This window comes from Pseudophryne corroboree, chromosome 3 (genome assembly GCF_028390025.1).
Source record: "Pseudophryne corroboree isolate aPseCor3 chromosome 3, aPseCor3.hap2, whole genome shotgun sequence".
NCBI classification, from domain to species: Eukaryota; Metazoa; Chordata; class Amphibia; order Anura; family Myobatrachidae; genus Pseudophryne; species Pseudophryne corroboree.
This window is the reverse complement of record NC_086446.1, coordinates 121,672,788-121,686,520: the sequence shown is the minus strand read 5'-3', so window position 1 is coordinate 121,686,520 and position 13,733 is coordinate 121,672,788. Positions and strand designations below refer to the sequence as shown.

General features: G+C 49.3%; 1 protein-coding gene across 2 annotated transcripts in view; it reads right to left on the bottom strand.

The window, feature by feature from the left end:
• The window catches only part of LOC135054944 (uncharacterized), a 236,422-nt gene that overhangs the window by 47,351 nt on the left and 175,338 nt on the right, over positions 1-13,733 (bottom strand). For both annotated transcript variants that reach the window (XM_063958436.1, XM_063958437.1), the window contains one exon: positions 6,196-6,388. In XM_063958436.1, coding sequence (XP_063814506.1) covers positions 6,196-6,388 — 193 coding nt within the window. The remainder of the gene's footprint in view (positions 1-6,195; positions 6,389-13,733) is intronic.

Here is a 13,733-nt window from a genome sequence, read left to right as displayed (position 1 = left end):
GATGCATCCTTGCGTGTAACGCCTACTGCTGCTGGCGCTGCTGTTGTTGCCGCTGGGAGTCGATGGTCATCCCAGAGGGGAAGTCGTAAGCCCACTTGTACTACTTCCAGTAAGCAATTGACTGTTCAACAGTCCTTTGCGAGGAAGATGAAATATCACAGCAGTCATCCTACTGCAAAGCGGATAACTGAGGCCTTGACAACTATGTTGGTGTTAGACGTGCGTCCGGTATCCGCCGTTAGTTCACAGGGAACTAGACAATTTATTGAGGCAGTGTGCCCCCGTTACCAAATACCATCTAGGTTCCACTTCTCTAGGCAGGCGATACCGAGAATGTACACGGACGTCAGAAAAAGACTCACCAGTGTCCTAAAAAATGCAGTTGTACCCAATGTCCACTTAACCACGGACATGTGGACAAGTGGAGCAGGGCAGGGTCAGGACTATATGACTGTGACAGCCCACTGGGTAGATGTATGGACTCCCGCCGCAAGAACAGCAGCGGCGGCACCAGTAGCAGCATCTCGCAAACGCCAACTCTTTCCTAGGCAGGCTACGCTTTGTATCACCGCTTTCCAGAATACGCACACAGCTGAAAACCTCTTACGGCAACTGAGGAAGATCATCGCGGAATGGCTTACCCCAATTGGACTCTCCTGTGGATTTGTGGCATCGGACAACGCCAGCAATATTGTGTGTGCATTAAATATGGGCAAATTCCAGCACGTCCCATGTTTTGCACATACCTTGAATTTGGTGGTGCAGAATTTTTTAAAAAACGACAGGGGCGTGCAAGAGATGCTGTCGGTGGCCAGAAGAATTGCGGGACACTTTCGGCGTACAGGCACCACGTACAGAAGACTGGAGCACCACCAAAAACTACTGAACCTGCCCTGCCATCATCTGAAGCAAGAAGTGGTAACGAGGTGGAATTCAACCCTCTATATGCTTCAGAGGTTGGAGGAGCAGCAAAAGGCCATTCAAGCCTATACAATTGAGCACGATATAGGAGGTGGAATGCACCTGTCTCAAGTGCAGTGGAGAATGATTTCAACGTTGTGCAAGGTTCTGATGCCCTTTGAACTTGCCACACGTGAAGTCAGTTCAGACACTGCCAGCCTGAGTCAGGTCATTCCCCTCATCAGGCTTTTGCAGAAGAAGCTGGAGGCATTGAAGAAGGAGCTAAAAGGGAGCGATTCCGCTAGGCATGTGGGACTTGTGGATGCAGCCCTTAATTCGCTTAACAAGGATTCACGGGTGGTCAATCTGTTGAAATCAGAGCACTACATTTTGGCCACCGTGCTCGATCCTAGATTTAAAGCCTACCTTGGATCTCTCTTTCCGGCAGACACAAGTCTGCTGGGGTTGAAAGACCTGCTGGTGACAAAATTGTCAAGTCAAGCGGAACGCGACCTGTCAACATCTCCTCCTTCACATTCTCCCGCAACTGGGGGTGCGAGGAAAAGGCTCAGAATTCCGAGCCCACCCGCTGGCGGTGATGCAGGGCAGTCTGGAGCGACTGCTGATGCTGACATCTGGTCCGGACTGAAGGACCTGACAACGATTACGGACATGTCGTCTACTGTCACTGCATATGATTCTCTCAACATTGATAGAATGGTGGAGGATTATATGAGTGACCGCATCCAAGTAGGCACGTCACACAGTCCGTACTTATACTGGCAGGAAAAAGAGGCAATTTGGAGGCCCTTGCACAAACTGGCTTTATTCTACCTAAGTTGCCCTCCCACAAGTGTGTACTCCGAAAGAGTGTTTAGTGCCGCCGCTCACCTTGTCAGCAATCGGCGTACGAGGTTACATCCAGAAAATGTGGAGAAGATGATGTTCATTAAAATGAATTATAATCAATTCCTCCGCGGAGACATTGACCAGCAGCAATTGCCTCCACAAAGTACACAGGGAGCTGAGATGGTGGATTCCAGTGGGGACGAATTGATAATCTGTGAGGAGGGGGATGTACACGGTGATATATCGGAGGGTGAAGATGAGGTGGACATCTTGCCTCTGTAGAGCCAGTTTGTGCAAGGAGAGATTAATTGCTTCTTTTTTGGGGGGGTCCAAACCAACCCGTCATATCAGTCACAGTCGTGTGGCAGACCCTGTCACTGAAATGATGGGTTGGTTAAAGTGTGCATGTCCTGTTTTGTTTATACAACATAAGGGTGGGTGGGAGGGCCCAAGGACAATTCCATCTTGCACCTCTTTTTTCTTTTCTTTTTCTTTGCATCATGTGCTGATTGGGGAGGGTTTTTTGGAAGGGACATCCTGCGTGACACTGCAGTGCCACTCCTAGATGGGCCCGGTGTTTGTGTCGGCCACTAGGGTCGCTAATCTTACTCACACAGTCAGCTACCTCATTGCGCCTCTTTTTTTCTTTGCGTCATGTGCTGTTTGGGGAGGGTTTTTTGGAAGGGACATCCTGCGTGACACTGCAGTGCCACTCCTAGATGGGCCCGGTGTTTGTGTCGGCCACTAGGGTCGCTAATCTTACTCACACAGCTACCTCATTGCGCCTCTTTTTTTCTTTGCGTCATGTGCTGTTTGGGGAGGGTTTTTTGGAAGGGACATCCTGCGTGACACTGCAGTGCCACTCCTAGATGGGCCCGGTGTTTGTGTCGGCCACTAGGGTCGCTAATCTTACTCACACAGCTACCTCATTGCGCCTCTTTTTTTCTTTGCGTCATGTGCTGTTTGGGGAGGGTTTTTTGGAAGGGCCATCCTGCGTGACACTGCAGTGCCACTCCTAGATGGGCCCGGTGTTTGTGTCGGCCACTAGGGTCGCTAATCTTACTCACACAGCTACCTCATTGCGCCTCTTTTTTTCTTTGCGTCATGTGCTGTTTGGGGAGGGTTTTTTGGAAGGGACATCCTGCGTGACACTGCAGTGCCACTCCTAGATGGGCCCGGTGTTTGTGTCGGCCACTAGGGTCGCTTATCTTACTCACACAGCGACCTCGGTGCAAATTTTAGGACTAAAAATAATATTGTGAGGTGTGAGGTATTCAGAATAGACTGAAAATGAGTGTAAATTATGGTTTTTGAGGTTAATAATACTTTGGGATCAAAATGACCCCCAAATTCTATGATTTAAGCTGTTTTTTAGTGTTTTTTGAAAAAAACACCCGAATCCAAAACACACCCGAATCCGACAAAAAAAATTCGGTGAGGTTTTGCCAAAACGCGTTCGAACCCAAAACACGGCCGCGGAACCGAACCCAAAACCAAAACACAAAACCCGAAAAAATTTCAGGCGCTCATCTCTAGTAACTACGCGGTAGCTGTGGGAAAGTTCTCTCTGGATAAAGTCACACTATTATGACAGGCTGATTAAGTTATATGTGCTAACAGGTTCTCTTTCAGGCTGATAGCTACTGTATTACATATAACTCCTCCAATGTCACCTGTAGCCTGTATCGTTGCTGTGCTATAAGGTGTTATACTATATTCCCTTCAGTGTATGGACAGGTTAACTTAAGTCTTACTGTAGTGCTGCGGATAATCCCCTTCAGTACAAGGCCCTTTCTGCACATCAGCAACTGAGCCCACCCCTTCCCATATATGGGGTGTCAGGAGCCGTCTATTATAATTCCCTTTGGTGTCACTCACTGCCTTATGACCACTCCTCTCTATGGGTGGAGGGGCCGAGTCTCTGCTACCTCCCGTGGGCGTTACTGGTGGGAGATCCCTCCTCTACCTGTCGTTGCCGACCAACTCACTCCTCTGTGCCACCACCGCCACGGTAGCGTCTAGATTCTCTTCGTGCAGAGGACCTTTCCCATAACCCCCTGGGTCCATGTCACAATCTATTTGGAATAGAAAAGTGTGGCGAGCAAAGCGGAGCGGAGCGAGACACCGTGCCCGATGCGTGGCGAGCGTCCAATGCTGCATAGAAAAAATAAATACCCCAAACGGACGGAGAACGAAGAAAACATTTAGGAGCTGTAAGGGCGGAAGTTCTCTCCTGCCCACTCGTTTTGTCACGTCCAGGTCCTTTGCACGAAGGCAACATAGACACAACCCCACCGCCACGGCCGCTGTCCTCTTTAGCCGAAATCACACTGCACCACCCGGGGTCATTGGAGGCCGATATCCGGTGAATGCTGTGGCCCCAGGTAATCTCCACGAAAACCGAGGGTCTCTGACGCGGCTGGTTCCGCCACACTGGCAACACTGCGTCTTTTCTCTGTCAGCCGTGTACTCCTCTCCGCTGCCGCTCCCGCTCTACAGCTTCTAAAGGTGTGCTGCTTTGGGGACACGGATCTTCAAGCGAGCCACCTCCAGGACTAGGGTCACGCCGTCTCCGGGATGTCGCACTTCTCTCCGGGGTAATGCTGAGCCGCAGTGCCTTGTCTCCTCCTCACGATCTCTGGTAACCGACCTAACAGTCCCTTCTCCAGTCTACTTATAGGCTCCTCCAGGGTACCCGGATCAGTCCTGCTCATTGCGTTTTCTCCGCGAGCTGGCCTACAGCACTGTAGTCTCGTGCCATCCCTCCTTCAGGGGCTGGTAGAGGGACACAGTCTTTAAATCTGGCATCCAGACAATTATTTCCGACTCCCCTCTATGAGGGAGACCCCAACTATTACCCCTTTCTATGAGAGCCATTTAGGCAGAGTGCCCTAATATCCCTCGGTGAGGGAATGTATACATATACAAATATACATTCTTTCTTAATAAAGTCAGTATAACATGCATTTATTTCAGTTCTAACTTTGCCTTATTTGTTAGGTACATGGGTGCTTTCACGGGGTGCTACAATTGTACTAGAAAACCCTGACTAAATGCACTCTTTCTTAACTAACACTGTCTAAAAAGGCAGGTAGAATACTTAAGTGTCATGTAAAGTCACAGCACTGACAACCAGGCGGCTTTACACAGGAGGATTTGCCCAAGCAGTCCCAGGAACAGTGAAGCTGAGGGATAATGGCGCCGCAGACACTGACAGGGAGTGAGGGATAGACAGATATGCAGCTCCAGGGCGGGAATATTTGCGGGAAATGGTGCCCTGGGGCTGGGGGAGGGGCTTCATGTCTAAGCCTTATCCCCTCTGCTGGCAAAACCACTGGGTACTGTGGGCTACTGAAAATGGTTTAGAGAGAAAACCTGACCTGCACCCATGCCCTGGTGATCTAGTGGGATCGCCTGTACTGCCACAGTGTCCACCGCCAGCGCGCGGGGCCCGCCTACCACTGACCGCGCCGGATCGCGATAAAGACCGGGTCCCGCAAGTGGGACCCACTCACCACCTCCCGAAGCGCGGCCACGTGATCCCGGAGAGCCCCAGTCGTGTGTGCCTGACGTGAAGAAAACCGGAGCCTCCTGCTGTAGTTACCCGGCAACCAGGGCTCGGGAGTGTACAGCGCCGCTGGGGAGAGCTGGAGCTGCAGCAGTGAATGTCTTCTGACATTTACCATCGCTGCTGCCATTGAAGTCTTCACTTTTTTCTTCAAAAAAAGCTCTTCTTAGGGCTGCCTGGAGCAGCCCCTCTGTTATGTGCCTGCTTACTGCAGCACCAACTACAAAACTGAGCTCCTGTGCAGGGAGGCATTCTGGGAACAGTCAAAGCTTTGAGCCTGTTGGTGCCTCGGATCAAGATCCTACTCTACACCCCTATGTCTATTCCTTGTGGAGCCCAGTGTACCCTGCAGCAGAAATAACTTTATTGTTCGCTGCCACACACGTCTCCCTAGCGGCCTCTGACATCACCCCCACACGTCTCCCCGCGTCTCCTTAATTCCCTGCATCCTAACAGCCTATCCGAGCATGCGCACTGGGGTGACGGCGCATGTGCACACACAACGACCGACGCTCAAAGGCAAAACAGTGCATCGCTGTGGGACCTAGATAGCGCATCGCTAAGAGGGCAGGCCGGGGGATCATACATTCCGGTGATACGTGCCAGTAGATCCCGGCGATAAACAGGAGCAGAGACACAGCGCCAATAAGGAACGTAAAGTAAATTATAATACATCCGCCCCCTTGTGTCCTATGATGTGTATTTGTTAAACTTTATTTTGCAGAGTAATCATTTCTTTATTTTGTGTAAGCGTGGGATTACATATATCACTGTATGCAACATTAGATGCAATTAAAGAATTGTTTTTCAATTTACTAACTCAACCAAATAATATAATTTATGGTATGGGATTACATTTAATATTGAAGACATCTTACCGCAAATGCTACGGGGGCTACAGGGGGGGTCACACTAGCGGAGGTAGAGGCATTGCAAGGTTCTCTTCGAGTCCTAATAGTTTCAATCAGATCAACCAAGAAGGAGTGTTGTGAAATATTGATATTGATGACCTTTCTCTCAGGAATTTCGCAGGAGACCTTCACATTGTTTTTTACAACAGTGTTTGACACCCTAGAGTTGTAAGAGACAAACATTTAAAAAAAAAAATACTTTCAGAATGGACAAAGGGATATGTACAAAGGAAAGTGGAACACAATATAATGGGCGAGGACAGTGAATCAGAAGGTGAAAACAACATTTATTACAGCATGAATCTAATATTGAGACATTGGGGGTCATTCCGAGTTGTTCGCTCGAAAGCTGCTTTTAGCAGCTTTGCACACGCTAAGCCGCCGCCTACTGGGAGTGAATCTTAGCTTATCAAAATTGCGAACGAAAGATTAGCATAATAGCGAATAGACACTTCTTAGCAGTTTCTGGGTAGCTCCACACTTACTCGGCATCTGCGATCAGTTCAGTGCTTGTCGTTCCTGGTTTGACGTCACAAACACACCCAGCGTTCGGCCAGACACTCCTCCGTTTCTCCAGCCACTCCCGCGTTTTTCCCAGAAACGGTAGCGTTTTTTCGCACACACCCATAAAACGGCCAGTTTCCGCCCAGAAACACCCACTTCCTGTCAATCACATTACGATCACCAGAACGAAGAAAAAAACCTCGTAATGCCGTGAGTAAAATACCTAACTGCATAGCAAATTTACTTGGCGCAGTCACACTGCGGACATTGCGCATGCGCATTAGCGACTAATCGCTCCGTTGGGAGAAAAAAATAACGAGCGAACAACTCGGAATGACCCCCATTGTCACATAGTAACTTCTTCAAGATTCAATTCTGTGGTCAGATTAGGTGCTAGCAAATTGTTTATGTACAGTATGTCATAATCAGGGACGAACTGGGGTCCGAATTTGGCCCTGGCATGTGTGTACATGCGTGCCTTCGTGGACACATGCCAGGGGTGGGCATGCCATATACGGGGCGCGCGGGCACTGAAGTCGGGGGCGTGCCGCGAGTTAGGGAGCGTGGACTCGCGACATGCCCTATTTCCATGGAGATGGGCAGGGGCACGCAACCAGCACGGGTGCGCGGACTCGCGGTATGCCTCCATTTCTATGACCGCATTTCTATGACCACATTTCTATAACCGTCGGGATCACGGTCGCCGGCATCCCATACCCAACATCTTGCAACTATCATGGACAAAAATGATGGGTGTGGGTGTGTGTGTGTGTGTGTGTGTGTGTGTGTGTGTGTGTGTGTGTGTGTGTGTGTGTGTGTGTGTGTGTGTGTGTGTGTGTGTGTGTGTGTGTGTGAGAGAGAGACTTGTAGTGCCATGCAGCAAAAAGAACAATGCAGGTGCATACTTCATACACTAAGAATACTGGTAATCAGAATAATACTAATAAACAGTCTTGGGCACCCATGTCAGCAAGGCATACACGTCACACTGTATTTGGCGGGGACAGCAAAAAGCATAAATCAGTGGAGGTTCATACAGTATAGCAATAAGTAAAAATTGTAATTAGTGATGAGCGGGTTCGGTTCCTCGGAATCCGAACCCCCCCCCCCCCCCCAACTGCACCCATTTTACACGGTTCCGAGGCAGACTCAGATCCTCCCGCCTTGCTCGGTTAACCCGAGTGCGCTCGAACGTCATCATCCCGCGGTCGGATTCTCGCGAGATTTGGATTCTATATAAAGCCGCGCGTCACCGCCATTTTTCACTCGTGCATTGGAAATGATAGTGAGAGGACGTGGCTGGCGTCCTCTTAGTTTTATTCAGGTGGCTGCAAATATCTGTGCTCAATGCTTTATTGTGGGGACTGGGGACCAGCAGTATTATATAGGAGGAGTACAGTGCAGAGTTTTGCTGACCAGTGACCACCAGTATTATACGTTCTCTGCCAGAAAAACGCTCCATATCTGTGCTCAGTGTGCTGCATATATCTGTGCTCACACTGCTTTATTGTGGGGACTAGGGACCAGCAGTATTATATAGGAGGAGTACAGTGCAGAGTTTTGCTGACCAGTGACCACCAGTATTATACGTTCTCTGCCTGAAAAACGCTCCATATCTGTGCTCAGTGTGCTGCATATATCTGTGCTCACACTGCTTTATTGTGGGGACTAAGGACCACCAGTATTATATAGGAGGAGTACAGTGCAGAGTTTTGCTGACCAGTGACCACCAGTATTATACGTTCTCTGCCTGAAAAACGCTCCATATCTGTGCTCAGTGTTCTGCATATATCTGTGCTCACACTGCTTTCTTGTGGGGACTGGGGACCACCAGTATTATATAGGAGGAGTACAGTGCAGAGTTTTGCTGACCAGTGACCACCAGTATTATACGTTCTCTGACTGAAAAACGCTCCATATCTGTGCTCAGTGTGCTGCATATATCTGTGCTCACACTGCTTTATTGTGGGGACTGGGGACCACCAGTATTATATAGGAGGAGTACAGTTGCTGACCAGTGACCACCAGTATTATACATTCTCGGCCTGAAAAATGCTCCATATCTGTGCTCAGTGTGCTGCATATATCTGTGCTCACACTGCTTTATTGTGGGGACTGGGGACCAGCAGTATTATATAGGAGGAGTACAGTGCAGAGTTTTGCTGACCAGTGACCACCAGTATTATACGTTCTCTGCCTGAAAAACGCTCCATATCTGTGCTCAGTGTGCTGCATATATCTGTGCTCACACTGCTTTATTGTGGGGACTGGGGACCACCAGTATTATATAGGAGGAGTACAGTGCAGAGTTTTGCTGACCAGTGACCACCAGGATTATACTTTCTCTGCCTGAAAAACGCTCCATATCTGTGCTGCATTGTAGTATATAGTAGGAGTACAGTGCATATTTTTGATGACCACCAGTATATAATATATAGCAGTACGGTACAGAAGGCCACTGCTCTACCTACCTCTGTGTCGTCAAGTTTACTATCCATCCATACCTGTGGTGCATTTCAGTTTTGCACAGTTTCCTGACCACCAGTATATAATATATAGCAGTACGGTACAGAAGGCCACTGCTCTACCTACCTCTGTGTCGTCAAATATACTATCCATCGATACCTGTGGTGCATTTCAGTTGTGCGCAGTATATATAGTAGTAGGCCATTGCTATTGATGCTGGCATATAATTCCACACATTAAAAAATGGAGAACAAAAATGTGGAGGGTAAAATAGGGAAAGATCAAGATCCACTTCCACCTCGTGCTGAAGCTGCTGCCACTAGTCATGGCCGAGACGATGAAATGCCATCAACGTCGTCTGCCAAGGCCGATGCCCAATGTCATAGTAGAGGGCATGTAAAATCCAAAAAACAAAAGTTCAGTAAAATGACCCAAAAATCAAAAGTAAAAGCGTCTGAGGAGAAGCGTAAACTTGCCAATATGCCATTTACGACACGGAGTGGCAAGGAACGGCTGAGGCCCTGGCCTATGTTCATGGCTAGTGGTTCAGCTTCACATGAGGATGGAAGCACTCATCCTCTCGCTAGAAAAATGAAAAGACTTAAGCTGGCAAAAGCACAGCAAAGAACTGTGCGTTCTTCTAAATCACAAATCCCCAAGGAGAATCCAATTGTGTCGGCTGCGATGCCTGACCTTCCCAACACTGGACGGGAAGAGGTGGCGCCTTCCACCATTTGCACGCCCCCTGCAAGTGCTGGAAGGAGCACCCGCAGTCCAGTTCCTGATAGTCAAATTGAAGATGTCACTATTGAAGTACACCAGGATGAGGATATGGGTGTTGCTGGCGTTGAGGAGGAAATTGACAAGGAGGATTCTGATGGTGAGGTGGTTTAAGTCAGGCACCCGGGGAGACACCTGTTGTCCGTGGGACGAATATGGCCATTGACATGCCTGGTCAAATTACAAAAAAAAATCACCTCTTCGGTGTGGAATTATTTTAACACAAATGCGGACAACAGGTGTCAAGCCATGTGTCGCCTTTGCAGAGGTTCAAAGACCTGCTGGTGAGAAAATTGTCAAGTCAAGCGGAACGTGACCAGTCAACAGCTCCTCCTTCACATTCTCCCGCAACTGGGGGTGCGAGGAAAAGGCTAAGAATTCCGAGCCCACCCGCTGGCGGTGATGCAGGGCAGTCTGGAGCGAGTGCTGACATCTGGTCCGGACTAAAGGACCTGCCAACGATTACTGACATGTCGTCTACTGTCACTGCAAATGATTCTGTCACCATTGAAAGAATGGTGGAGGATTATATGAGTGACCGCATCCAAGTAGGCACGTCACTGGCACGTATACTGGCAGGAAAAAGAGGCAATTTAGAGGCCCTTGCAGAAACTGGCTTTATTTTACCTTAGTTGCCCCCCCTCCAGTGTGTACTCCGAAAGAGTGTTTAGTGCAGCCGCTCACCTTGTCAGCAATCGGCGTACGAGGTTACTTCCAGAAAATGTGGAGAAGATGATGTTGATCAAAATGAATTATAATCAATTCCTCCGTGGAGACATTCACCAGCAATTGCCTCCAGAAAGTACACAGGGACCTGAGATGGTGGATTCCAGTGGGGACGAATTAATAATCTGTGAGGAGGGGGATGTACACAGTGAAAGGGGTGAGGAATCGGACGATGAGGAGGAGGTGGACATCTTGCCTCTGTAGAGCCAGTTTGTGCAAGGAGAGATTGATTGCTTCTTTTTTGGTGGGGGCCCAAACCAACCAGTCATTTCAGTCACAGTTGTGTGGCAGACCCTGTCGCTGAAATGATGGGTTTGTTAAAGTGTGCATGTCCTGTTTATACAACATAAGGGTGGGTGGGAGGGCTCAAGGACAATTCCATCTTGCACCTGTTTTTTCTTTCATTTTTCTTTGCATCATGTGCTGTTTGGGGACTATTTTTTTGAAGTGCCATCCTACCTGACACTGCAGTGCCACTCCTAGAGGGGTCAGGTGTTTGTGTCGGCCACTTGTGTCGCTTAGCTTAGCCATCCAGCGACCTTGGTGCACCTCTTTTTTTCTTTGCATCATGTGCTGTTTGGGGAGTATTTTTTTGAAGTGCCATCCTGTCTGACACTGCAGTGCCACTCCTAGATGGGCCAGGTGTTTGTGTCGGCCACTTGGGTCGCTTAGCTTAGTCATCCAGCGACCTCGGTGCAAATTTTAGGACTAAAAATAATATTGTGAGGTGTGAGGTGTTCAGAATAGACTGAAAATGAGTGGAAATTATGGTTATTGAGGTTAATAATACTATGGGATCAAAATGACCCCCAAATTCTATGATTTAAGCTGTTTTTGAGGGGTTTTTGTAAAAAACACCCGAATCCAAAACACACCCGAATCCGACAAAAAAATTTCAGGGAGGTTTTGCCAAAACGCGTCCGAATCCAAAACACGGCCACGGAACCGAATCCAAAACCAAAACACAAAACCCGAAAAATGTCCGGTGCACATCACTAATTGTAATTCAGCCATATTAGCTATGGACATATAAAATGTTCTCTGTTTGTTTTTTAATCAGTCGATTAATACAGTTATTTTAACTTATCATCATTTAATAATTGCATTTGATAATCTAATTTCCCTTAAGCATAAGGCAGGTACACACTACCCGATGGCGGAACGGCTGCGATGGATGACTATATCATTGAACGATATAGCGTTCAACGATATTGGGGCCAATTCAGTAAGGTTAGCAAATTCTGCTAATCAGCAGAATTTGCTACCCATTAGCACGCATGTTGGAGGCCCCGCCCGGCGCTGGGCAAGGCCGCCCAGCATGCTGACCGGCGCCTCCCCCCCCTGCTTCAAGCAGAAATTGCGAACAGCACGCAATTTCTGCTTGTTAGCAGAAATTAAGGATGACTCCTGCCGGCGCAGCTTAGCAGCAGCCGCAGGAGTCCCAGCGCCATTTTTGTTGTCGCAACAGCTGCGTGTGATGTCACGCAGCTGCTGCGGCTGCATCCCCGACACGCCCCGTTCATGCGTACCAGCCCACCGTTTGGGCTGGCAAGCCCCCGCAACGCACCGTTTCCACCCAGAAAACGGAGTGTTGCCGCCCCCCTCCTGCCCCGCGACCGCCTCTGCCTGATTGACAGGCAGAGATGATCGTAATTTCTGCATCCCCCCCACAGAAATTGCAGTCGCAGTAGGTCCTGCTGCGCATGCGCCCGCGGCCCCTCAGCAAAAATTCTGTACGAATCGCTACTGGCGATTCATAATGAATTTGCCCCATAGTGCGTACACACTGAACGTTATCGTTCAACGATAACGTTCAGTGACGTCATCACCGCCATTTCCAAACATGCAGCTCAGCCCAACATTGATGGGTTGAGCTGCATGTCAGCTCAATATTGATGAACGCTGAGTGACATGCAGGAGCGCGCATCGTTCATCGTTCATCAATCTGACTCCCCTACACACTGGCCGGTTTCAAGCTAAAAGTAAACTATAACAACATTAATGTCGTTATCGTTTATTTTTTATGCAGAAATCGGCTAGTGGGTAGGCCCTTAAACTCACACTATACAATAAATTGGTCAATCTTGCAATCTGCGATGGATTGCCACAACCATTGCATAGTGGGCCTAATTCAGACCTGATCGTAGATGTGCTAAATTTAGCACATCTACGATCAGCTTCCCAGACATGTGAGGGGACGCCCAGCACAGGGCTAGTCCGCCTGCATGTCAGGACCGACCCCACAGCACAAATACAAAAGCATTGCAGTGCACGATGGCAGGAGCTACTCATCGCTGCGAGGGTCGCAATGGCTGGGTGTGACGGCCCCCCCAAATATCCAGGCACGCCTGCGTTGCCCGGACCGCATCCCCTAAACGGCGGCCAAACACTGCCAGACCGCCCCCTCCCGCCCAGTGACCGCCTCTGCCTGGCAATCAGGCGGAAGCGATCGCAGGGCTGAGACAACCGACGGCTATCTGGCACGCGCCAGCGCTTTGAGGCGCTAGCCCATGCGCAGTTCGCTTACACACGTAGTTCGTTGCATTGTCCCACCTGTTGTCCTGCGTATCATATGGTATGACATGCTGTAGCACATGACCACATTGCAGGACCAAATGACCACATAATATGTTGGACTCTGAAGTTTGGCACTGTGCTACATGATTGCATAGTGTGTACAGGAGCAACAATTAAATCATACCTCCCAACTGTCCCGATTTTTGCGGGGCCGCAGTGTCCCACAGTGGGGGGGGGGGCACTTGGGAGGCGCCTGCACTCGCTGCTTTGCTTAGCAGAGCAGCGGTGAATAGACGCTGTGCGCATGCGCACAGCATCTATACAGTGGAGACAGAAGGAGAGGGGTCATGCCAGCAGCTCACAGAGCACTGGACATGACCCCCAGTGATGAAAACGGTGCATGGCTCGCGATCACGGGCCCTACCGCGAAGCCATGTCCCCTTTTCCATAGGCCACACCCCTTTTTTGGGAGGGCGCGTGCAGATGTCCCTCCTTTCTAGAGACAGAAGTTG